The sequence below is a fragment of the Pelophylax lessonae genome (assembly GCF_965119305.1).
Source record: "Pelophylax lessonae genome assembly, chromosome: 7".
In the NCBI taxonomy this organism is placed as follows: Eukaryota; Metazoa; Chordata; class Amphibia; order Anura; family Ranidae; genus Pelophylax; species Pelophylax lessonae.
Genome location: NC_138774.1, coordinates 267,825,183 through 267,851,745, shown reverse-complemented (window position 1 = coordinate 267,851,745; position 26,563 = coordinate 267,825,183). Strand labels below are relative to the sequence as shown.

The following is a 26,563-nucleotide window of genomic DNA, read 5'->3' as shown; positions in this document are numbered from 1 at the left end:
TTCACTCACACAGCTAACCCCTTTCAGCATTAAGTCTCCTAACTATAAACAAAAATGATTACATTGTATCTCTTCCTTCCCTCTGCCAGGGAGAAAGGAAGTTTAACCTCTTAAAGACTAGACCTTTCTCTGACACTTGTTGCTTGCAAGTTAAAATCAGTTTTTTTTTTTTTGCTAGAAAAGTACTTAGAACCCCAAACATTTTATATATATTTTTTAGCAGAGACCCTACAGAAAAAAATGGCGATTGTTGTAATATTTTATGTCACACTGTATTTGTGCAGCAGTCTTTCAAACGCAATTAATAGACTTTAATGAATAAAAAAAAAAAAAAAAAAAAAAACGTAACAGTAAAGTTATCCCAATTTTTTTTTTTGTTACACAGAGAATCGTGATCTTTATTCCAAGCTAAAAAATCGTGATTCTCATTTTGGCCAGAATCGTGCAGCTCTATATACACACACACGCATAGCAGCCCACATTACATTATTATATAGCCATCAAGCAGTGTCTGGCCTACCTGGTGATGACTGGTCCTGGCGCTCTGATCCGATGGCCTGGTCTTTAAAGGGGCAAATTCTTGTGATCCAGAAGTGGTTAAACCTGCAGGAGGACCGGTGTTTTTATCTATTAATGACTTTACTATTGCTTTAGGCCTGGTTCACATGTATGCGGGTTGGCGGTTCACATGTATGCGGGTTGGCGGCCCACATTTGCACAGGCATAGCAGCCCATTGATTTGAACGGGCTGCTATGCCCTCATTTTCCGCAGAAAAAAGGTGCATGCAGCATTTTTTTTAAATTCAGTGGCCTTGAAATCCATCCTGCTTTTGCACCATGCGACTAACCTGCAGTTCCTGCTCTGGCAAGCTTTCTGCATTTTTTGTATACGTGGGCACGGCATTTAAAAACAGTTTGCGTGTGCAGCAAAGGCAGGTAAGTCGCATGGTGCAAAAGAAGGATGGATTTCATGGCCACTGCATTTTTTTAAATTCTGCATGCACCTTTTTTCAGCTGAAAACGCAGGCATAGCAGCTCAAGCCCATTCACATCAATGGGCTGCTATGCATACATGTGAACCGCCAACCCGCATACATGTGAACCACCAACCCGCATACATGTGAACCAGGCCTAAAGCGATAGTAAAGTAATTTATAAACAACACCTCCTTCAGGTTTAACCACTTCTTGACCTTCTTGATTTGCCCTCTTAATGACCAGGCCATCGGATCGGAGCCGAGCGCCAGGAACAGTTATCACCAGTTAGGCCAGACACTGCTTGATGACCTATTTTAGGCCTGGTTCACAGAGTCTGTACTGACTGACTATATAATAATGTGCATAAGTGAACCAAAGCCCCTAAATTCAGCAATGAAATTGAAGTGAGGTGGAAATTTAATAAATTTAAATTTAATAATAGAATACCGTGATAATACCGTATACCGTGGCAAAACCTTAATCAATTAATCGCAGCATGAAAATCTGATACCGTCACAGGCCTACTCACAATATATATATTTATTGGCACTATAGGCTCTTTAATATTGCTTATTGTATATTGGCATTTTAACATTGCTTATTATACACTGTTTTTGATGCACACAGTGTAATTTATGATTACGGTATATATCCGCACAGCACTATTTATTTTTACACTGTATAATTAACACGGTTATGAGAAGTGGAGTGTCTGCAGCAGATAGCTCATTAATCTAGGAACTCAAGGTTGCTCGCAGGATTCATTCTTTTATCACCTGTGTTGGGTGTTGTGGTACAATTTATTGTGAATGGAACCACAACACATTGTACAGTAAAACCCCAAAGCACCGCAACACAACACTTTTTTTTAACTACAGGACACTTCCTGCTGATACCACTGATTGTGGAAGGGAGTTCCACATGCTTACGGTTCTAACACTAAATAACCCCCTAAGGCAGTTTAACCACTTGCCGACTACACATGTTGCGGTTTGCAAGTGGTTTACCCGGGATATGGCTGAAGATAGCCAAAAACCCCAGTGTTTTTTACAGCTGGCTTTCTCTTGAAAGTGTTTCAAGGGGGTTTCAATAGTGGCAGGAGAGGACGTCTTTTGACCCCAGATGTCTCCATAAAGAGGAACTGTCATCCTTATTTCTATTACAATGGGTGTTTACATTCCTTGTAATAGGAATAAAAGTGATCCAAAAAAAATAAGGCACAGTGCAAAAGAAATAAATAATAATAATAAAAAAGTAAACTGCCCCATCCCTCAGTGCTCACACGCAGAAGCGAACGCATGTGTTAACTGTGCTCAATAATTAACTGGACACAATGATTCACGTCTGGTGGGAATGTCCCAAGATTCGATAGTACTGGTTAAGGATCCAACTTAACCAAATCACAGGTGAGAATATTATGGATGATCCCCTGGATATGCCCATTTCACAAAACAAACAGACCCCTAAAGTACTATAGAAACTGGATAATCTCAAATCTACCTAATGCTGCGAAGGGGACAATCCCAAAATAAGAGTTTGAAATAGAAGCTCCTACTGTTAGGGAATGGAGTAGTAGGGTCAAATATATAAGATATGGAATACCTGTGCAGCAGAGACAAAGAACAAGTTGACAGTTTCTCAAACAAATGGAGAAAGTGGATAGATTAAAAAAAACCTAGAGATTACATAGAAATAGGGAAAGATCAGGGGAGCAGGCAAGACTGGGGGCATATTTGAGCTATGTAGAAAAGAGGAGTAGGACTACAAAAGCTGACTGGGGTAAATATAAGGGGATTTGGGGGATGGGAGAGGTAGGAGTTTGGGGGGAAAAGAGGATTTGGAAATTATAAGGAAATATTTCTTCATTGTTTTTAGAGTTGATGTGAAAATTAATAAAAATAATAAAATAACTGTGCTCAGACCACACATGTGCGGTATCATCGCGACCGTTAGAGCAAGAGCAAGAGCAATAATTCTAGCACTAGAATCACCTCTGTAACAAACAGGTAACCTGTAAAAGGTGCTTAAAACTTTGCCTATAGAGGTTTTTAAGTATCATAGTTTGACGCCATTCAACAAGCATTGGCAATTTTAAAGCATGACACATTAGGTATTTATTTACACATTTCATTTTATACCAAAAAACTGGGGTATATATATTGGGTTTTATTTTTTAATTCATTAAGTTTTATTTTTTCCAAGAAAAAAGTGTTTGAAAAACTGCTGTGCAAATATCATGGGTCATAAAACAATTGTAACAATCGACATTTTATTCCTTAGGGTCTCTGATAAATTCATATAAATGTTTGGCGGTTTTAATTTTCTAGCCAAAAAATAAATGGGATTTTTGACTTACCATAAATTCCATTTCTCTGATGTTCATTGACAGACACAGCTTGTGATTCTCCTTAACCACTGGAATATACTGCCCCCTACAGGAGTAGGACAGTAGGCTGGAAAAAGCTTGACCATGCCTATGGGCAGTCCCAGGGGGTATACACCCACTTTCAGCTATAGGCACTCAGTTTTGTTACAAACAGTGTCAGAAGAAAGCCAACTCCACAGAGGGGTGCTGTGTCCATCAAACATCAATGAAATGGATTTTACAGCAAGTCAAAAATCCCATTTTCGCTTTTGTTCATTGAAGCACACAACTTCTGATTCTTCTTAACCATTGGGACGTGTTAAACATGAGGAGTGGGGAAAAAAATCTGAAAAACTTCCCAAGGCTAAATATAGCCAACCAGGTAATATGAAGCTCAACCAAGAACAACTGGAGCTCATCTGACAAAAAAACAATACACCCTCAAAGGAGGACCAGGTCTTCTAAGCAGCAGCCTGCAAAATCTTGCCGGCAAAAGAAGCATCCACAGATGCCAACACATCCACATCAAAACTTTTATTAAAGTTTTAATATCTGGTTCTTGGAACACAAGCGGTGTCCACCACACGGAAGACGAGCATTTTTACCACTTGACTGATGCAAGTGGGAGTACTACACTATGAAGGATGTTCTCTCTTTTATGGCCATGCCTACTGGGGAGCACGTAGTATAACCCCAGTGAATCCGGAAGTCATGCTACCCCACAGGATCAGAGTGAAAGCTTACCCCACTTACACCCAGAGTCGACCTACGGAGGAGCCCTGAGCAGGGAGAGGGAATATTCTCTACAGGCACACATATTATATCGATCCGGTGAGTGAGGGACCTACAGGGGAGCATGCAGGGGTATACACCTGGCACAGAGGCTTTGTGTGGAACTGTCGTTTGATATTCCCGTCAGCACTGAGCACTTTGGATCATTTTGGGATAAGATCCCTGTGGGACTATATTTTCTGTGACTAATTTATATTGGTTTACATCACTTGGCACTTTATGCGGTTTATATTATTAGCACTTGGCACCTATTGATGTGGTTTACATTATTAACTTTTGGCACTGATTGGTATTTATTTTTAGTTTGTAACATTTGGCAATTTATACAGAGAAATGGTTCACATTATTATATGATTGCACAATTTATTATTATTTTAAAATATTTTTATTTAGGCAGGTGAATAATTATTCCCCTATAATAGTATCACTCTATTTATAGAACACTACTTTTAGAGCACAAAATTATGAACTTCATATGAGCAGCGCCGATACGTTTACATTTTTGCATCATTGTACAGCACATAATTCTGAGCGCAGGTACTTACACACACACTCTAGCCATTTGTATGATACGCCTGGTGTTGTAGTGAGCTACTTTTTAGAGCTACTTTTTAAAATAGGATGGTCATGCCGTTTTTTTTGCATTTGTTTTGGTGCATTGGCAGCCCATTGATAATAAACAGCAATGCAGGTTAGTGCAATGTTCAATAACACACTGCAATGAAACACTTCAGTGTAAATGGGCCCTGCAAACACTTTTTAAATTAATAACCAGTACCCCTATGTTAAACATCCACAAACTGCAGTAAAAAATAATAAATAAAAAGGTTCAAGTACGCAGGCCCTTAAGTAGAGGTAAGCCCTAACCAAATTACAGTTTGCCAAAGCACTCTGTCATAAAATAGCTGCCCTTTTTTGTTTCTAAGATACTGTTAAATCCTTTGTTGTACATCAGCACTGCCGATTTCCTGCATACCCTATCCAGTTACTTATTGTCTAAATGCAACAGCTGCATGTAATTTCTTAGAGCCGATTGCCTCATAATTACAACAGTGTAACAATGTGGATAAATGTGTGTTAGCACACTACTACGCAGTCTCCATTTGGAGAGTGGATGACAGGTTGGAAAAGCAGGACCACAACTAGGAGACAGCAAAAGAGCATGGTCACTAAATAACAGGATGTCCTAAGGTGCACTTTCAGAGCAAATCAAGTATTTTAGTGAACACTGCAAATTTTACAAAATCCCCCCAATTTCCAGCTCCTAAAATGAAGCCAGGAGTTGCTGTGTACATATACAGTAGCTCTAGAAGCTTGAGCGATACAAAGTAACATTGCTACTTCTACAATGTACAAGTTCCCTGTTATATGCAGGAACCCCCATGGAATAGGCCAAAGGGCTTGTGTCTCTACCGCTTCTCTCCATCCTATTTTGCAGGTTGCCATTGGTTTCGGCGGCGGTTTTCATCCCCAGAAACCGATTGGCTAGTTTTGGCGATTCTGCATTACCGCCTTTCCCTGCCTATAAAACGGGATATCTCCAGCAGGCTCTCAGCCACGTGGTTTGGACGGGATCACGCTCCCCGTGCTGCCTGCTCTCTCACCTCAGGATGGAATCTCTGCTGCGAAAGGCGATTGAAAAGGCCGAAAGTTCAGGAGGAGGGGAGTGGCTCAGGCGGTGCTTGAACGAAGACACGTCTGCTAGTTCTTCTTTGCCCTCCTCCATGTCTGCTCAGCCTTTATCTATCCCCGAGGTATCGCTGAATGCTGAAGTCACTCATAGCCCCCCACCCTCAAGTCAGGAAGAACAGGAGAAGAAAATCTGATACTGCTGCCTCCCCGTATGTCCGCACAAATTCAAACACTCGTCGGTCTAGAGCAGTGGTCCTCAACCCTGGTCCTCAGGGCCCACCAACAGGCCAGGTTTGCAAGATAACTGAAATTCATCCCAGGTGATATAATTTGCTGCTCAGTGATTGCAGTATTCTAGTCTGCATCTCCCCAAGGTAATACTTAAAATCTGGACTGTTAGTGGGCCCTGAGGACTGGAGTTGAGGACCACTGGTCTAGAGGACACAGAAGTGTAGCCGTCCCCTCCTCAGTCTCTTCAGGCTGCTACTACATCAGAAAGACCCAGCAGTGTGCAAGACCCTCCTAATGGTAAGAACTTGTCTGCATCTACTGATAATGTCTTAGGAATTGCATTCAATTCTTTAGATAACCCCTTCCCTAACCTTCAGAAAAGGGTCTCAGGATAATACCTTATCCACTCAGACAGCATGATTCTTACACAGAAAGTGCAGTTTTTTCACACAGCACAATGCCACAGATGTCGCAAGTTTTGAGGGAGCGTGCAATTGGCATGCTGACTGCAGAAATGTCCACCAGAGCTGATCCCTTTGAATGTTCATTTCCCTACCATAAGCCGTCTCCAAAGGGCGCTTCCGAGAATTTGGCAGTACATCCAACCAGCCTCACAAATTGCAGACCACGTGTAACCACACCAGCCCAGGACCTCCACATCCAGAATCTTCACCTCCAAGATAATCTGAGAACAGCTACAGAGATACCGTGACGAGATCCCGAGGCCCATTGTTGTGCCATTCATCCACGACCATCACCTCATGTTGCAGCATCATAATGCAAAGCTCCATGTTGTAAGGATCTGTACACAATTCCTGGAAGCTGAAAACATCCTAGTTCTTGCATGGCCAGCATACTCCCCCAGACAGGTCACCCATTGAGCATATTTGGGATGCTCTGGATCGGCTTATACAACAGTGTATACAACAGCGTGTTCCAGGTCCTGCTAATATCCAGCAACTTTGCACAGCCATTGGAGAGGATTGGACCAACATTCCACAGACCTGATCAATTCTATGCGAAGGAGATGTGTTCTACTGCGTGAGGCAAATGGTGGTCACACCAGATACTGACTGGTGTTTGGACCCCCCAATACAGTAAAACTGCACATTTTAGAGTGGCCTTTTATTGTGGCCAGCCTAAGGCACACCTGTGCAATAATCATACTCTCTGATCAGTATCTTGGTATGCCACACCTGTGAGGTGGATGGATTATCTCGGCAAAGGAGAAGTGCTCAATAATACAGATTTAGCCAGATTTGTGAACATTTGAGAGAAATAAGCCTTTTGTGTACATAGAAAGTCTAAGATCTTTGAGCTCAGCTCATGAAAAATGGGGGCAAAAACAAAAGTGGTGCGTTTATAATTTTGTTCAGTGTAGACCAGAGGAGGATAGGAGAATAGCTATTCCCAGAACATTCCAAGATTGGTTGCAAGCATATTGCATTTATGCTTCAGTAATTGGTGAGAAATTTCCGGAGAAGTGCTCCGGGTTATTTCAACATTTGGATATAGTATCCAAAGCTTTTAGATATTTTGGAGGCAATGCATGGTTCAGTTATGATGAAAATTTCAGACAGAAATTATCTGTATACCCTTCTTTACTTTGGGGAATTAAGGATGTGGGCCTGTGGCTTTAATTGATGTTGCAACAGAAACCACAAATTTGACACAAACCAGCTAATACTGCACATGGTTCCTTTCGTAAAGGTATCTGTTTCGCCTTTAATGAGGGACAGTGCAAGTTTTTGTCAAATTGCAGATACAGGCATGAATGCTCTTATTGCTCAGGATCACATCCAGCTTGTCGATGCTTCCGTAGGATCGCTACCACTGCAGTCCAGTCTCAATCAAAAGATAATATGGCAAAAAGCTCAGACGCCAGTGAAATTATCAAAAATGTTGCCTTGGCTAGAAATCTATCCAGACAACAGCATGGCGGAGTTACTCCATAATGGTTTCGTGGAAGGTTTCCTGGTTCCAGGACTCTCTGGGAAAGGCTGTCAAGAATTTGCATTCAGTTTATCATATGGATATTGTTTAAAAAAAAGATTGAGAAAGAACTTAAGGAAGTTAGAGTTGCTGCCCCCCCCCCTTCTCAGATTTTAGAATATCCCCTTTAGGAGTGGTTCCAAAAAAAAAAAAAAAAAAAAGCACCGCTCCACTGATTGATTCATTACCCGTCTTATCCTTCAGGTAAATCGCTTAATGATGAAGTCACCGAATTTGAAGCTTCAGTTTGTTATGCATCTTTTCTTGTCAAAGCGTAACATTTTCTTAAAGATGTGCAGTCGTTACTTGGCCTTTTCGCCTTCGCTACAAGAGTTATTCCAGTTGCCAGTGTTTTTTCAAGGAGATTAGCTATGGCTACTAAGGGCCTTAAAAACCCTTATTGTCATGTCAGCATCTCTAGAGCCATTAAAGATGACCTGAAGGTTTGGGAGGAATTTTTCATTGTTTTTTTTGGTTCTATGATCTCACAGCAAGATTTTATTGAGGATTATGATCTAGGTCTGTTTACCGATCAGGCTCTATAGGTTTTGTTGCCTTCTTAGCGGGTCACTGGTGTGTGGCGGAGTGGCATCATTCATGGAAAGTTCCTGGAAACTCTCGTAATTTAGTCCTTTTGTAATTATTCCCAGTGGTGGTATCAGTGGTCATTTGGCAAAAACCTATTTCAGAATCGGAGAGTGATTATTCATACTGACAACAAAGGTGTATATGCCATAAACGGTTTGTCTTCCAGATCAGAATATGTTAAGCTTCTTTGTTTCCTAGTCTTACATTGCATTAAGTTTAATATATGGTTAAAAGCTAAACATAGACCTGGTGTGACTAATAATATTGCGGATTCATTATTTTATTTGTAGTTTTCCAGATTCCGGGACTTGGTACCAGATGCAGACCCGATGGGATTGCAATTCTCAGATTTCCTCTGGAGCTTGATCTGGGACTGATCTCTGCTAATTTGAAAAACTCAGCCTCATCCAGAACTTGGGAAGACTATCTCCAGGCCTGGTCAAGATGGTGTATCTTTTGAACAATAATACTGATGTTACGATTGTTAATTCATATACGACCCTGTCATTTGTTTCTTATTTAATGAAGTCTGATCTAAGTGCATTCTCCATTCATAGGAGGTTTTCTGGCGCGATTTTTTTTTTTTGCTTAGAATTTCTGGCCTGCCAGCCATTTCATCATTCTTTCAAGTTCGTCAAACTCTGAAAGGTTTTAAACAATTCCATCCAGTCAAGGATGGCAGGAGACCTATTTCAATTGAGTTTTTATCTAAATTAACATCTTAATTGAAATCCGTTTTTCTTCTTTTGAAGTTTGCTTGCATAGAGTTGCCTTTTCTGTGGCCTTCTTTGGAGCTTTAAGGATTGGTGAGTTTTCTGCTCCCAATAAATCTTCCAGCTCTCTTCTACTTCATGATAAGGTCTTCATTTGTGATGGTTGTGTTAAAATTCTGATTCGCAAATCAAAAACTGATTAGTCTGGGAAGGGTCACCATATTATCTTGCACAAATCTCCCTTAAAGTGGAGTTCCACCCTAAAATACAACTTTTCGCCATCTTCTTCCTCTCTGTCACCTGTAAAACAATTGGATAATCGAAAATTTTTTTTTTCTTTACTTACCTTGTTTTAGAAGAAAATATACTCACCTTACGGGGCCGGTGCAGGGCATTCTGGGACGAAGAGGACACCGAAGAGGACGCGCTGGCTTCAGCTGCCCACACCTGAGATGGCAGCGCTGGACAAGACATTTTCAAGGTAAGTATTTCTTCTTAAAGGTAAGTGCGACCTGGGACAGTTCAGAGGCTATCCATTGTGGAATGCACTAGCCCTGACTGTCCTGGAGGTATTTTTATTTAAAAAAAATTTCCGAGGGTGGAACTCCACTTTAAGCGAGATCTGCCCTGTTTTCAATGCCTTGAGTTACTTTACTATTAGGCCATCTTTTCGTGTGGTTTTTATTCATTCAGATTTATCACCTTTTACCAGATATCAGTTTTCTGCAGTATTTTCATCTTGCCTCAAACATTTAGAACTTTCTGGCTTCCAATTTTACTCTCATTCATTTAGAATAGGGGCAGCCACGGTTGCCATTTCCCTTGGTTTTTCTCCGGAAGAGGTTATGAGATTGGGCCGGTGGGATAGTGACAGATGTAAAAATTATCCGGATGTATTTATTAATAATTTTATTTTTCAGGTCCTTCCAAGTTTACAGTCTGGATAGTGGGTCATTCTAATTTTTATTGGGCCCCAAAGAGGGCAGCTTCCAGGACTTACTCTGAGATTTTAGGTTTGAGTCAATATGCCTTTCAAATATTTTGGCATGGGTTTAAGGTGGAGGAGTTTGAGAGAGGAGCTCATTCGCCTATCAAGATTTTTGGCCCAGTCCAGATTTGATCATTCATGCTTGGGCTAAGGATTTGGGTAAAATAAAAACCTGGGATCTCCTTTGTGAAATAAAAGATATTTTCTTGTTCAAGGTTATATTTTATCCCTCGATTGTATTTTCTGAAATGATTCCGAGACTACTTTGGTCCCCCCAAGGTAATTTGTTTTACCTAGTGTAATATTTGGGATGATAGCTCCAAGGGATCACGTGCACAAGCCGGGTAAATTTAAAGCATGAGTGGTTTATTTTCTTCCACAACAGAAATAAGGCTTCCAACAGCAAACAGCATAAATGGCAGATATAATACAATATCGGCTTCTGACGGGGGTTTACCCCAGGTAAGCAGTCCCAGGTAGCAGCTTGTCTCCAGCCACCATGCAGCACACAAACACTTGTTACACCAGTTCAGTCTCCCAGGTGTGTAACCAGCTCCTACTCCCCACCCCCACCAACACTACTTCCTGTCTTTAACCACTTAAGCCCCGGAGGATTTGGCTGCTAAACGACCAGGGGGTATTTTGCGATTCGGCACTGCGTGACTTTAACGGACAATTGCGCGGTCGTGCGACGCTGTACCTAAACGAATTTGATGTCCTTTTTTTCCCACAAAGCATTCTTTTGGTGGTATTTGATCACCTGTGCGCTTTTTACTTTTTGCGCTATAAACAAAAAAAGCGTAAATTTTGCAAAAATAACAATATTTTTCAAATTTTTTATATGAAATTCCCCCCCCCCCAAAAAAATGTAAAAATCTAAATTTTTTAACATTTTCGGCCAATTTGTTTTATCCTACCTATGTTTGGTAAAAAAAAAAAAAATCGCAAAAAGCGTATTTTCATTGGTTTGCGCAAAAGTTATCGCGTTTACTAACAAAGGGAAAGATTTTTGTCATTTTTGTTGTTTTTTTTTAACGCGTAATGGCGGCGATCTGCGATTTTTTTGCGGTACTGCGACATTGCGGCAAACAGATCGGACCCTTGACTGACATTTTTGACACTTTTGGGGTTACCAGTGACATTTCTACAGTAATCAGTGCTATATATATGCACTGTTACTGTAAAAATACACTGGTAGTGAAGGGGTTAACTTTATTTGGGAGGGAGGGGCTGTGTGTGTCCCTAGGGGCGTGCTTTCTACTGTGATTGGCTGTGACTTGCGGTGTAAGGACACTGATCAACGGTTCTACATAGTAGATCCGTCTGATCAGTGTTTTTACACCGAGGAGAATGACAGGTGGCTTGTTTACACAAGCTGCCTGACTTTCTCCCTCTCCCCCGACGATCGCCAAGTGACATCGGGTCCGCCAGTCACACGCACGGGGGGGGGGGGGGGGGGGGTCCGTGACCGCGCGGGCGCGCGCTCACTCCCTAGACCCTCACAAGCTAGTGACGTTAATTAACGTCACTCTGCCTGGCCGGGGCTGACGGCCGCAGTAAATCTACTTGCGGCGGTCGGCAAGCGGTTAAGAGCTGGTCTCTCTGGGAGACAGCATAACCCTTGCCTTCCTGTGACCCTTTACTTCCCTTAAAAGGGACAACAGCCCAAATATTGGTTCTATGTAACACCCGTCCAGGACCCAACCTTGGTGACCTCCACACTAGACAAAATTTGTAGGCGTTTGAACAGAACAATTCACAATTATTTAGCTACTTTAATTGGTTTTTCGTACCGTCATTTCGATTAAGAAGGGTTTATTCCGGGTCTTTATAGACCTGACTTGGTAAATTTATCCAACATAGGTTTGGACATTTTCAATCTGGTTTTACAAAACATTATTGATCAAGCCAAGGTGTTTGGGGGGCCTCAGCGAAGTGTTCTTCACTTGGCTTTAGCTGGTGGGGTTAGTCATCCAGTGTAGTCTGGCTGGACAGAGTTATTGATTTACTGTATTTGGTCATTTGAAGGCAATGAGATTTTAAAGTTATGCCGACATTTTAAGTTTAATATTGTTACTATGATATGTTTAACTGGGTTACCCCATAATAAACATCGTGGCCATATTATGACCATTTAAAGTGGTATCTGTCTCTTATTTTTTATGGTACTATTATTACTCCTTTGTTCTCCCCCATGTACAGTATATCCATTTCATTCATCTGCAAATCAAAAAGGGATCAGCTTTGTTCCTGCAAATGTCAGTTAAAATCAACCTGACAAGGAAAAAAAAAAAAAAAAAAAAAGTTTTGTTTTTTAAATAAAATTAGTATTTTATTGACCCTTAGATTACCCTAATAAGCTCTAATTAAGCCCTCATTCCCCTCCCCCCTTAAACTATTTTCTTTTTGATTTGTGTTTATTTCTACATAGTGCATCCGGAAAGTATTCACATTGCTTCACTTCTACATTTTGTTACAGCCTTATTCTAAAATGGATTAACGTCCTTCTTTTACTCAAAGTTCTACATACAATACCCCATAATAACAGAAATAAGTTTGTTTTAAATCTTTGCAAATTTAAAACTAAAAAAAAAATTACATAATTATTCGCAGCCTTTGCCTTATACTTGTTGAAGCACCTTTGGCGCCCATAACAGCTTTAAGTCTTTTTTAGTATGATGCTACAAGCTTGGCACACCTATTTTTGGACAGTTTCTCCTATACTCCTTTGCAAGACATCTCAAGCTCCATCAGTTTGGATGGGGAGAGTCGGTGCACAGCCAGATCTCTCAGATCTCTCCAGAGATGTTCAATCGCTTTCAAGTCTGGGTTCTGGCTGGGCCACTCAAGGACATTCACAGAATTGTCCCATAGCCACTCCTTTGGCTTCCTCCAGACATGACGTGGCTTTGATCGGGTCTTCGGCGGCCGTGCAGGCTGGCTGCCCCGGTCTCCCGGTGGGACGGGAGACCCGGGCGAGCCGCGGAAGGCGTGGGGGGACGTCTCCTCCCGCTCCTTGTAATGACAGCTGAGCGGCTTCTCAGCCCCAACGGTTGTCATTACAACACAGCCGACCATTGGCTATGGACGCCGGTACCGGGGTGATGCCTCTAGCTGCAGGCATTACTCTGGTACAAGCATTTTCCTGAAATATGGATCACCTTGGTGGCCAATTCCAATGTACCGGGGAAAGTGCATATCGGCCCCTATTAGGGAGATCCCTAATATATATATATATATATATATATATATATATATATATATATATATATATATAGCTACAGTGGCTACGATAACATGTCAAGGGTAGGTATAAAGTGCCCTGCCAATGGAACTTTGCTCACAGAGATACATTTTGTTCATGCTCAAACTGCCATTTTCTACACAAATTACAATAAAAACGTCACAATTGCACTGCAAACAAAGCTGGTAAAGTTACCTGCTAACCGCATAATGTAGTTGAGAAGCACGCCTTCTGCCCGGGTACTCTGGGTGATTTCCCTCTGCGAGTCACCCTGCATAAAGAGAATGAAGTTAAAGTCATAACTCATCCTGGTTTACAAATCCTACCTGTAGGTCGTTGTTATGGGCTTTCATTTTCTTTTTATTTACAAGCTGAACTCTAGGATAACAGATAAATACAAAGATAAATGACTCATTTTAACTCATGGGAGCCGTGTGACCAGTGTCTATGGCCTGCCTAAGGCTAGCCATATGCATGTAGTCATGAGTGGAGAGGCTGACTAAAAGAAATCCATTGATTCCCTCATCCACGCCAAACAGCGTGAATGGCGACATCTCAACTCGTGGTTATTGTACTCCGATAGCCACAGCACTTGCAGATGCCTGAATACCCTCGAACAGTTACAGCATCTGATAGGATGTTGACACTATTTGAATGATCATTTTCCTATAGATTTTGAAATCTACTTCTGTTGTTGAGCAGGTTTCTACAGACAAGGCCACCAAGGCTCCAAATTCCACTGATCCAGTAGGAATCATCCAAAATTTGAGCCACATGTGGCTAGATTAAAGTGGTTCTAAAGGCAGAAGGTTTGTTACCCTAAGCAGAACTACATGGCATCTGAGCACCACAAACCAAAAACACTATTTAATTCATTTTTAATATTCAAAGCAAACTTCCCCATCCATCCATGTCTCTATGCTTTACTTTCGTGAGAAATCACCCCCTAGCATTTCTGGTCGTGACCATCTTGAGTAAGGGCAGATGATTCAGGTAGCATTTGCTTCCTACCCTTGGCCCAAGTATACATGCAGGAGAGCGTGTTGAGCTGTAAAAACCCCTCCTGAAGGCTCCTGGGATGTATGACATCATTTGCCTAGGCATGAAACCGGGAACTACCACAAGAAATGTAAAAAAAAAAAAAAAAAAGTTGAAAGTAAATATGATCTACTTTCCTATCCATTTACTAATGCTAGTAGCATGAGGATTAACAAAAAAACAATGTTGATTGGTAAAGTGAAGTTGTACTTCAAGCATTCTCTACATTAACTCCTTGACATCGACTTCAGACAAACATGCGGCCCCACTAGACTGGGCTTTTTTTCCGTGGGGCCATATATTTGGGTATCTCCCTTTGTATTGGAAGTGTCAGCATGGTGCACTCCAAGTACAGAGACCGGGGTCTAACCAATAGCCCCAGGGCTTCATACTAATGAACAGGACCAGGAACACCCAATTCTGGGTCACCTGAATGCTGCGATAGCCTAACTGGCTACCACAGTAATCAGTCAATGTGAGGCCCACCCCCATGTTTTCTCGCTCTGTGAAAGGAGGAGAGAGATAAATCATATCTCTCGCTTTCCTTGTAGACAGAGAAAAAAAAAGTGCATGTAGTAAAAAAAAAAAAAAAAGAACACCCAATAAAAAAAATAAAATGAAAAAAATACCTAGCTTAAGGTTTGATATAGGTCCACGCCAGGGTTAGTGTTGGGGTCAAAGGTCATTTTTTTTGGACAGGTTTTTTTTATTTTTAAATTAGTATCAGTGTGTTTTAGGTAGGATAAAAAATGCGCACTCATGGAGATATTTATTACCATTTACTACCAAATGAAAGCCTAATTTGTTCTGAAAAAAACAAGGTATGATCCACCTAGGTGCACAAAGTAGTTGTGACGAGTATGGTTTTACGAACACAAGTCAAAGTGGGAAAATTGTGCTTCGGCATTAAGTTTTGTTTTACACAGGCACAAAGGGGTTAAGGTAAAAAACATTCTGCATGCGCACCCCCCCCCCCCCCACTTGAACTCAATCCATCGATGTGCACGGGAGCAGAAGCTTTCTCTGCTGCTTTCCCTCCTCATTGGCTCCTGCTGCTGTCAATCACAGCCAATGAGGAGGAAACAAGGGATGAGTGGGCTAAGCCATGCTGCGTGCGTCAGTGGACACAGAGCAGGGCTCTGGAGCGAGCATGCAGGAGTGCCATCATAGCAAGAGGCTTGGTATGGGGGAGGAGCCAGAAGCGCTAGTGGGGGGACCCGAGAGGAGAAGGATCGGGGCTGCTCTGTGCAAAACCCACACAAGTATAACATGTTAGTTCTTTAATAAAAAAAATAAATATATATATATATATATATATATATATATATATATATATATATATATATATATATATATATATACACACTTACAATCAATTTAAAAGGCGAGAATTGCCTTAATTTTAGAAAATTTCTGTTCGCTCAACCCAGACTTCCATTGTAAGAAGGAGCAGTAAAGCAGAACAAAGTCAATGCAATAAGAAAACATGGCTGCCCCATGTACATCTATAATTAAAATACAAACAGAAAAAGTTTAAAATTATACACATAGAGTTGAACACTCCTACATGTGTGTATAAGGGACACAAACTGAAAAGACTAGAATCCTCGTGTGCCATATGTGTGTACTAGAGCTGAACAAACCAGTTCTATTATCTCCAACAGATAAGCTAGGTTTGGGAGGAGCTGTACTCCCGCTGTATAAGCTTTGCAATCATCTCATTCTAACATCCAATTTGTTAGAGCCTTTCAAAAATTGACCATATTCCTTGAGATCTTAAGCAACAAAGAAAGCAATGTGTGAGTCTTATACATACACTGCTAACAGGATCTGGAGGTCTGGCACTTAATAGGACTATATTACTGATACGATTTGGAAAAAGGTGCCAGATAACAGAGAACATACGCCTGATACAGTTTTACAGACTGACTGGGAATGTTCCTATGTGGCTGGCCTGCATCTTCACCATTAATTACAATTGCTTATTCTCTGGGACAGATCAATGTCCTCAGCAGCCTATATCTCCCCCCCCCCCCCCCCCCCAACATTTTCCACTACTTTGCACAAACATGCAAAAATTACTAGGCTGGGATATGCCGGACCCTGCTAGGACAATCATGGGTTGCCTTGGAGCAGCTCTACAGCTTACACATTTGCAAATCCCTGATTTTAATGCAAACTGTTAGGATAATATGGTTTCTTGCAGACTGGCTGGTGAGTTGAGCTGGAAATTTAATTTTGTTTTGCATGTGCTGGACCCTGCCTGATGTCTGTAGACAGCCTAGTAGTCATTTTCTGACCATATTAATGAACAGATAAGGTTCTCAAGAAACCATATCCATGCGTTGTCACAGAAACAGGAAACCAGAGAAATCTTCCATTGGGAACAACTGTTTAAAAGGGTATATCTCTCACCTTAAAGAGAATTTTGCTCAATTCCAGCAGGGTCCATGAAAATGGAAATGAAGGTAAATTTTCCTTAGGGAACAAACTACAAAAAGGAAAGAAAAAAAAAATGGATTTTTGACTTACCGTAAAATCCTTTTCTCTTAGGTTCATTGACGGACGCAGTCTCTGATGTATATCAGTAGGGTTATACTGCCCCTACAGGAGTAGGACACGAGGCAAAAAAAAATTCTGGCCACGCCTATGGGCAGTCCCTGGGGGTATACCCTCTCTCTTCCTGCAAAGGATGTCAGTTTTGTATCAAAGCAGTGTCAGAGAAAACCACACCAACCCACTCAAATTTAGAGGGACGGTACTGTGTCCGTCAATGAACCTAAGAGAAAATTATTTTACGGTAAGTCAAAAATCCAGTTTTCTCTATCATTCATTGACAGACGCAGTCCTCTGATGCATATCAGTAGGGACCTCCCAAAGCAGTACCCTAATGAGCGATGGGAACAGCAGAAGAAAAAAAAAAAAAACAGTCCCCAAGGCCAAACAGGCAACATAGGAACCATCAGAAACAACAAGATAAGGTCCACCTGAAAACCAAACCGTAAACACCCTCAAGGAAGGCCAAAGGGCCCACTAAACAGCAGCCTGCAAAACCTTGCGGCCAAAGGAAGCATCTGCAGAAGCCAGCACGTCCACCTTTGGTAAAAGGTGTGAACAGACGACCAAGTCACCACCTTGCAAACCTTCAGCACAGATGCCTGATCGCGAAAAGCCCAAGAAGCACTAAGCGCCCAAGTAGAATGCGCCCATCTAAAAACACTTTAATGCCAGGACCAAAGATCCCAGCAAGGAACTAGGACCTTACTCCTGACTAGGCAGATTAAAACTGGCATTCTATTCAGGAAGAGAGAGGGTGTACCCTCTGGGACTTCCCATAGGCGTAGCCAGAACTTTTTTTCTGCCTAGTGTCCTACTCCTGTAGGGGGCAGCATAACCCTACTGAAAGGCATCAGAGTACTGCGTCCGTCAATGAACGATAGAGAAACCAAGATTTCGTTCCATTCCTATTCTATAATAGGGATAAAAAGGGTCAGCTTTCGATAGGAATGTATATCATATTTACTGGTTCCAAACTTTTTTTGTTTTACATTTCTTCAGTTACTTCCTGGTTTCCATGCCTAGGAAAATTAGGTCATACATCTTCTGGTAGGGGAGGAGGGGCTTTCTCAGCTAAGCAACACCTCTCTTGGTTGCATACAGGAGCGAAGGGCACGTGGATTCCATAAGTAAATGCTAGATAAATCATTTGCGGTCACTCAAGATGGCCACGGCCAGAAATGCTAGGGGCCATTTTTTTTACGCGATTTCTCAACAAAATAAGGCATGGAGACATGGCTGGATGGGTGAGTTTGTTTTGAACATTAAAAATATATTAATCCAATTATATTAAATAGCATTTTTGGATAGTGGTGCTCAGATGAAGTATAGTTCTACTTTAATCTATGCTCACTGTCTCAGTTATGCAATTCAACCTACATGTTGGAAATGGGTCTGCTACTTCTGGTCACATGACTATGTGATGTGCAGCTTTCTTTAGATCTGGTCACATGACTATGTGCTGTGCAGCTTTCTTTAGATCTGGTCACATGACTGTGCCAGTTAAAAGACCACGCTGTCACTGTCACTAGGTCTATAACTAGCGCTGGCAAAAGACAGATCGCCTTCACTAGAAGGAAAAGGATTCTCCATCTACTAGTGGAGGCAGCCAATTAGCTGCAGCTGCGCATCGGTGTATTCTAACAGCAGTGGGTGCTGCTGCCAGAATGCAATGATACAATAGGGCACAGATCTTCAAACTACGGCCCTCCAGCTGTTGTGGAACTACATGTCCCATGAGGCATTGTAAAACTCTGACATTCACAGACATGACTAGGCATGATGGGAATTGTAGTTCCTGAACAACTGGAGGGCCATAGTTTAAAGACCCCTGCAATATGGGAACGTCTGGGGGCTGGGAGAGGTCCAGGGTCCCCAATCAGCATGTTGGGTGGGCAAAGAAAATAAAAAACCTTTCTAGCCTGCTAGTGGCATGGTGTCTATAGGTCTGTATACAAAGAGGAATTAAGTACACATTTTATAAATAATTACAGCTTTAAAATTTAATTAAATATATATCCTAAAAGAATGAAAAAGGGACAATAATTTACCAGGTGTTTTGGTAAAAAAAAAAAAAAAACAAATCCTTCCATTATGAGTGGCCGCATATGTTACTTAGCCGCATTGTTATTACAAGAAATCGGACGGCCAGTACAACCACTTTTAGCCAATGACATACAGGTACGTGATTTGGCGGCAAGTGGTCAGTTATTGGGGAGACATATTGTAAGCACATTTCCAGATTTACTTTTTGCTGTTGGAACACAATAGTGGTGTCTTCAGCAGCAAATTTAGTGAGTGGAGTTAAAAAGGTAGTGGCAGCGCATAGGAATTTTTATATATTTATATCCTTAGGTGTGGATCCTTGACAATAAAGCGTACATGCGATCCGAAAATTGGACAGAAGATACCGCTTTCCAAGCGATCGTACGATAATCTGATCGTTAGTACACAGCTTTCACGACAGTTCATCCGAAATTATCCGAAAAGACAAAACACGAACATAGTTACATTGTTTGTGAGGTTGAAAAAAGACATCAGTCCATCCAGTTCAACCTATGATGTGTGTGTGTGTTTGCTTTTAACCGTACATTGTATACCCCTGTATGTTGTGGTCTCTAAGGTGCCCATCTAATAGTTTTTTTAAATTATCAATGCTCCCTGCTGATACGACTGCTTGTGGAAGAGAATTCCACATCCTTACCGCTCTTACAGTGAAGAACCCCTTACGCATTTTAAGGTTAAACCGCCTTTCCTCTAGTTTTAATGAGTGGCCACGTGTCTTATTGTATTCCCTTTCTCTGAATAGTTTGTTCCTTATGCTAGGGTCGCCAGTACAGTATTTGTACATTGATATCATATCCCCCCTCAATCGTCTCTTCTCCAGAGAGAATAAGTTCAGTGCTTGTAGTCTTTCCTCATAGCTGATGTCCTCCATTCCCCTAATTATTTTTGTTGCTCTTCTCTGGACTCTCTCCAGTTCCATCACATCCTTCCTGAGGACCGGTGCCCAGAACTGGACAGCATACTCCAGATGTGGCCTGACCAGAGTCTTGTAGAGTGGGAGAATAATCTCTTTATTTCTGGAGTGAATCCCCTTTTTTATACATCCCAGTATTCTGTTGGCTTTGCTTGCAGCGGCTTGGCATTGCATGCCACTGCCAAGCCTGTTGTCTACCAGTACCCCCAAGTCTTTTGTTTCTGGCACGATACCAGATCGTATGATTTTCCTTTATTCAGTACAGTTTTCGTCCGAAAAATAAAACACAAATACAAGTCAATAAATTACATCACTTCCTGAATGATTATCCTGTCTTACAATAATTTTTGTAACTTTAGCCGCTTGCCGACCGTATACAGTAAAAATACGGCGGAAAAGCGGCTCTCCTGCACTGGATCACATACCTAGTATGTGATCCACATTCCGGGCTACGGAGCCCGCCCCCACGCCCTGGCTGTGCTGCAACTGCCTGCAGCACTAACCAATCAGCGGGAGCCGGCCACTGATTGGTCGCCGGCCATTGACAGTCGGCTCTGGAGATTACTGAAGAGAGCACTGTGGAGGTAAACAAATACAGGGATCTCTGTTTTGACAGCAGCAAAGCAGGAAGAAAAAACAGCACACTGCTTAGAAAAAACACCTCACAAATGTTGGCTACCCTTAGATGTTAAATCCTTTCCTACCTTCCTACCTTTCCTTCCTTTTTAGCACTGATCACTATACTGGTGTCACTGGTTCCCAAAAAAGTGTCAGTTAGTTGTCCAATTTGCCTGCTGCAATATCGCAGTCCCGCTATAAGTTGCTGATTGCCGCCATTACCAGTAAAAAATGTTTTAAAAATTCCATAAACATATCCCATCGTTTTTGGGCACTACTTGTGCAAACCAATCAATATACTCTTATTGGGATTTTTTTTTTTAACAAAAATATGTAGCAGAATACATTTTGGCCTAAATGAATGAAGAAATTCGATTTATTTATTGGATCCGTTTCATAGCAAAAAGTAAAAAAATATAAATTTTTCAAAATTGATCTTTTTTTGTTTATAGCAGAAAAAATAAAAACTGCAGGTGATCAAATACCACCAAAAGAAAGCTATATTTGTGGGGGGGGGGGGGGGGGGAAAGGACATTTTATTTGGACGCACGACTGTGCAATTGTCAGTTATAATACAAGTGCCATATCGCAAAAATAGCCTGGTCAGGAAGGGGGTAAAACCTTCTGGAGATCAAGTGGTTGGTAACCACTTGATTTTCGATATGGAGTCTAGCATGCAAAAAAAAAAAAAAGGGCGATCATTCATCCAATATTCTCATCGTGTGTACCAGGCTTACAGTAAGTAAGTGATGAACATCATGTTTCACATTGATACCTGTATTATTAATTGGTATTGATGAGTGTTCAGTTTTGAATGCCAAGTTTCCGGGACTATCCCTGAAGAAGAACTTCAGTCTAGAAACACTTTGGACAAGGGGTTCTGTATAATCTTTGGTCATTGTTCACATCTTAAAAGCGGTTGTATTCCCCCCCCCCCAAAAAAAAAACTAAATAAAAAACCCTGCAGGACAATGGCATAATGTGCTAGTATGCATCGCATACATGTTAAATTTGTATCACTTTTTTTAATCCATCAAAAATCTGATCACTGCATTCAGATAAATGCTTTGAACAAACCAAAATATTTCAATGTGTATTTATAGTATCAATTCGGTTTGCTATGCTCTCCACCTTTCCTGTGTTTATATGATGCCTAATTATGTTATTATATACACAATACATGGTGGAAATGACAAAGAATGAACAGCTCCTTTGTACTAGTTAAAGATGTTGTAACCCCCCCCCCCCCCCCCAGGGGGTTTACACTCTAAGCAAAAAAAAAACAAACCTGTAAGGCTATGGCAGAATGAGCTAGTATGCATCCCATACTAGCTCATTATGAAATACTTACCTTAGAACAAAGCCCTTCTCAGCTCATTGCTGAGACGGCTGATATCTTCCCCGGTGTTTCTTCCATGTTCGCGGGCTCCGGCGCTGTGAATGGCCAGAGCCGCTATGACCTCACTACCGTGCATGTGCGCGGGAGCTGCCGTTTATGGCACAGGCTCTAAATGTCCGGCACGGTAAACTGTGCAAGTTTAGGAGATATTCACAGTACCTTCAGGTAAGCCTTATTATAGGCTTACCTGTAGGTACAAGTGGTGTAACAGAAATTACAACCACTTTAAAGTGTAAATTCATCCCATCTACAGGCATCCACAATCCAAGACTAACCTATGAAGCCCTGTAAGGTCCGGTTCACACTTATGCGATGCGGGAAGGCTGCGAATCTGCAGCCTGTTCCCGCATCGCACACGCACCCCCGGCAGTTCACACTGCCATATGCGATACGCTGGGGGTGTCAATGTAATGTTAACGACACCCCCAGTTTGATCGCATATCGCAGTGCGATCTTGCAGTTCGCACAGGATCGGATCGCACAAGTGTGAACCGCTGTGCGATCCGATCCTGATGCGGCTGCCAAAAAGGGTCCTGTGCGAGTTTGCTGCGGGTGCGAATTTAGCCATACAAAGTGTATGGCTAAACTCGCACCGCACAGCCGATCGCATGTAATGAAGGAGCAGTGCGCTCCGACATTACATGCGAACCCCGCACTCGCATAAGTGTGAACCGGGGTTAAAGAAGAAATCGCTATACATACCTTTTCTGAAGCCGCACTGGTCCAATCTCCAGCGGCAGAAGCTCTGCAGAAGAAAGACAGCCAACAATGACTGGGAAATGCCTGGGAAGTGATGTCACCCATAGAATTACCATGGGGTTCCATTGTCACCTGCCTCTTCTGGAAACCGCTTCCACAGAGAAGTCGCCACTGACAGCTCAGTGTGGGACCAGAGCGGCTTCAGAAAAGGTCTGTATAGCGATGTGACTGGAGTTATTTTGGTTGGGGAACCCGTGAAACACAGCTTACCATAGAGAGTTGGGAAATCCCTCTCAGCCACCTAGGCCCCTCTTATGTGTAAGTCACCCTGTGTCTATTAGGGACATGCGGTGACCAAGTATATTGACAGGAACTTAAAGCGGAGTTCCGGGCACAGAAGTCATTTTTTAATAGACATACCCCCGGGACAGTCAGGGCTAGCACATTCCACAATGGCTAGCCTCTGATCTGTCCCGGTTCGCACTTACCTTTTAGAAGAAATACTTACTTATAAAATTTCTTCCACAGCGTTTCCATCTCTCTTGTGGGCAGGTGAAGCCGGCGCGGTCCACTTCTGTGTCTTCTTCCGCGTCTTCCTGTCCCAGAATGCGCCTGCACTGGCCCCTCTCGTCACTTCCGGTGCAGCGCCGCATTCCTCCACAGTTTCTGGGCATGCCCAGAAACTGTTTAGCAGGGGAATGCAGCGTCGCCCGGAAGTGACGAGCGGGGCCGGTGCCGTCGCATTGATTCCTGGGAGCGATGACGTTCAGCTCCCAGGAATCATCGCGAGACAGGAAGTGACGGGGTGAGCCGCGGCGCTGAGGGAGGAAGTACTCTGAGGTGAGTATTTACGATCTTCAATTACAAGGTGAGTAAACAAAAAAAATAAATAACTATCCAATTCCTTTTCAGGTAATGTCGAACTAGCGGAGGGGCACAAAAAAAATATATAGTTTTTGTGCCCGGAACTCCGCTTTAATGGATACTGAGAATATGGTTTGGATTACTTCAAATGGGACAGTGATATTTATTAACCATATATCTCAAGAAATATATGAAGACTATTCCTGGCCTGTTTGATTCTGAACATGTTCATTGGAAGAGCTATTCACATTGGCCTCTGTTCCAGGTTCTTCAATGTCAGAGACAGACAGTCTGTTACTGGTGGTCTCTTCCTATTGTCTGTGTGCTAAGGTGTGATGTGTTTTCTGTTAAGCCTGTCTGTCCCATTTTTAATTGTTAATGAACTCACATGTTGTTTCGGTCCAGATGGCTAGATAATTAGTTCAGGTTAATTATATTTCTGTACACAATTTCATCTGCATAGGATAATGTAATCAGGCACCTGACCTGGTGGGGTAATCAGATCAGGAGGGGGATGTCCATCCTGTATATATTCGGTGTGAGTTGTTCAATAAAGATTCCAGTTCTCTACAAGCTAAGTTCAGTCTAGTTTTGTATTGGGGGCGGCTAGAATATCTGATACCTATGTTCAAGACTGGAGGAAGCCGCATACTGGCAGAAGCCCACACAGTGTAGTTCGCGGTTCCATTACAAGCGATTTCTTCTTTACAGGGCTACATAGCGTCTTAGATTCTGGACGCCAGCAGATTTACAGATTTTAGTATTAGGGTGAACTTCTACTTTAAAGGCTCTAGACATATGGGAATGGAGTAGAGAGTATTTGCAACGAGCATATTATGTTTATTATAATTTACTGCAGATTTTACTTGCATAATTTTTAATACAACTTTCATATTTTACAAGCTGCTCTCCAGTACTTCTTAAAAAGAAAGTATCCAATGTATATTTTTATATGATAAATTATATCTCTAATTGATCTAGATCAACATACACACACATTCTATATATATTTTACATTCACATCAGTCCCTGTCCTCAAGGAGCTTAGAATGGAAGGTCCCAAGTCACATTCATACATTACAATTACTAGATCCCAATCTAGAAAGGAGCCAATTAACCGGTCACAGTCTGGAGTCAAGCTTGGAGGCCAGTAGCTATAGCAGTGGAGCAGCACCCAACAACAAGTGAGACTGGTATGCAAGTAGGTCACCCTGGCTGATGACACAGGTTTACCTGGGGTGCAGGGTCTAAGTACTAACTGGTATTCACCAGAGCCCCTGATGGTGGAAATGGGTTTTGCTGCGTGTTAGTACCAGGTCATGGTCCTCAGGAGATGAGCAAGCGGGGGTCCAGTAGCAGATATAGCAGGTAGGGATTAAGCAAAGGTGTAGTCCGTAAACAAGCCAAAAAGGTCAGTAACGAATGGTTGCAGGTTGGGATTAAGCAGATGCGCAATTGAGGAACAAGCCAAAAGGTCAGTAACGAATGGTTGCAAGTTGGGATTAAGCAGATGCGCAATTGAGGAACAAGCCAAAAGGTCAGTAACGAATGGTTGCAGGTTGGGATTAAGCAGATGCGCAATTGAGGAACAAGCCAAGAGGTCAGTAACAAATGGTTGCAGGTTGGGATTAAGCAGATGCGTAATTGAGGAACAAGCCAAAAGGTCAGTAACGAATGGTAGCGAAGATACAGATGGCAGGAGTAGAGACAAAAGCAAGATTTGGGCTGGAGAGAGCACAATAATCTGGCAAAGAGAAAGAGCAGCGATATGGCATAAATCAGGAAGTTCATGGGAGGAGCAAAAAGCTCAAGGTTCAAGACAGGGAATGGCCCAGCATTCCAGGTGGCTCAGCAAGAAGAATCATTGCCAGACACTACAGAGGTCCCGGGATCAAGTCCAGACCCTGACATAAACTACCTGCAAGTCTTTGAAGTGTGGGAGAAAACCCAGAAGAAACCCACACAGGCACAGGGAGAACATGCAAACTCCAGGCAGGCAGTGCTGTGGCAGACTGGGGTTTCAAGATGTGCCGTTTCAACTCTTTTGAAGAAGCAGAAAGAAATTAGCAATGTTGATGACCATAGAAGCACTGGTCGGCTAAGCAAACCTAATGCAGCAGATGAAAGACATCATGGTTATTTCCCTTTCACCACAGAAGAGGTCCAGCATTTCCATAAGCACAGAAATATGCTGTAGAGGAGGGGGGAGGACCAGTCTCAGTTTTCATTTCAAAAGGACTGTAAAAGTAGGTAGGGTGACAGTCTAGTTTTCAGAAGCCACCTAGACAATTAGGGGATACTACCACATTTCCATAGGTCACAACACTATATGGTATTGAAAGGTAGCAGTACAAATATATCATACAACAAAAGAAGGTCATGCAACCTTGTCCAAACATGTTTATTTAAGTACAATGGACCCGAGGCGTGGAGCCAAGAATGTAAGATGAGGTATGAAGGAATTAAATGTTAAGTCCTGAAGATCATTTACCAATGAGAAAGACCATTGGCATTAACGCATGAAAACTGGTCTGTAATCACCTGTCCCTAATCTACTTGTAATCTAGTGAAATCATTGCACATCCCTGCTCTCAGCCCTTACAATACTTCCAGACCAAAACCAAGACCCCTTATCTACTTAGCAACATGCCATTTCTTAGGCTTGCCATACACCATACAATCTGATTGCACAATTTTCCTCAAGTGGAACTAAACTGTATCTGAGCACAAGCTAGAAACATTATGAATTCATTTTTATTATTGACAGCAAAACACACATCTATCCAAATCTCCATGCTTTGTGTTGAGAAACCACTTTGAACCCCCCACCACCAGCAGTGGCTATCTTAAAGAGATTGTAAACCCAATTTTTTTTTTTCAACCTGAA

The 26,563-nt window shown here is 42.0% G+C and overlaps 1 protein-coding gene across 1 annotated transcript in view; it reads right to left on the bottom strand.

The window, feature by feature from the left end:
• Window positions 1-26,563, bottom strand: part of FAM3A (FAM3 metabolism regulating signaling molecule A) — a 99,216-nt gene that overhangs the window by 43,574 nt on the left and 29,079 nt on the right. The window contains exon 2 of the mRNA XM_082262908.1: window positions 13,718-13,793. Within this exon, the coding sequence (XP_082119034.1) occupies window positions 13,718-13,730 (13 nt within the window). The 5' untranslated portion in view covers window positions 13,731-13,793. The remainder of the gene's footprint in view (window positions 1-13,717; window positions 13,794-26,563) is intronic.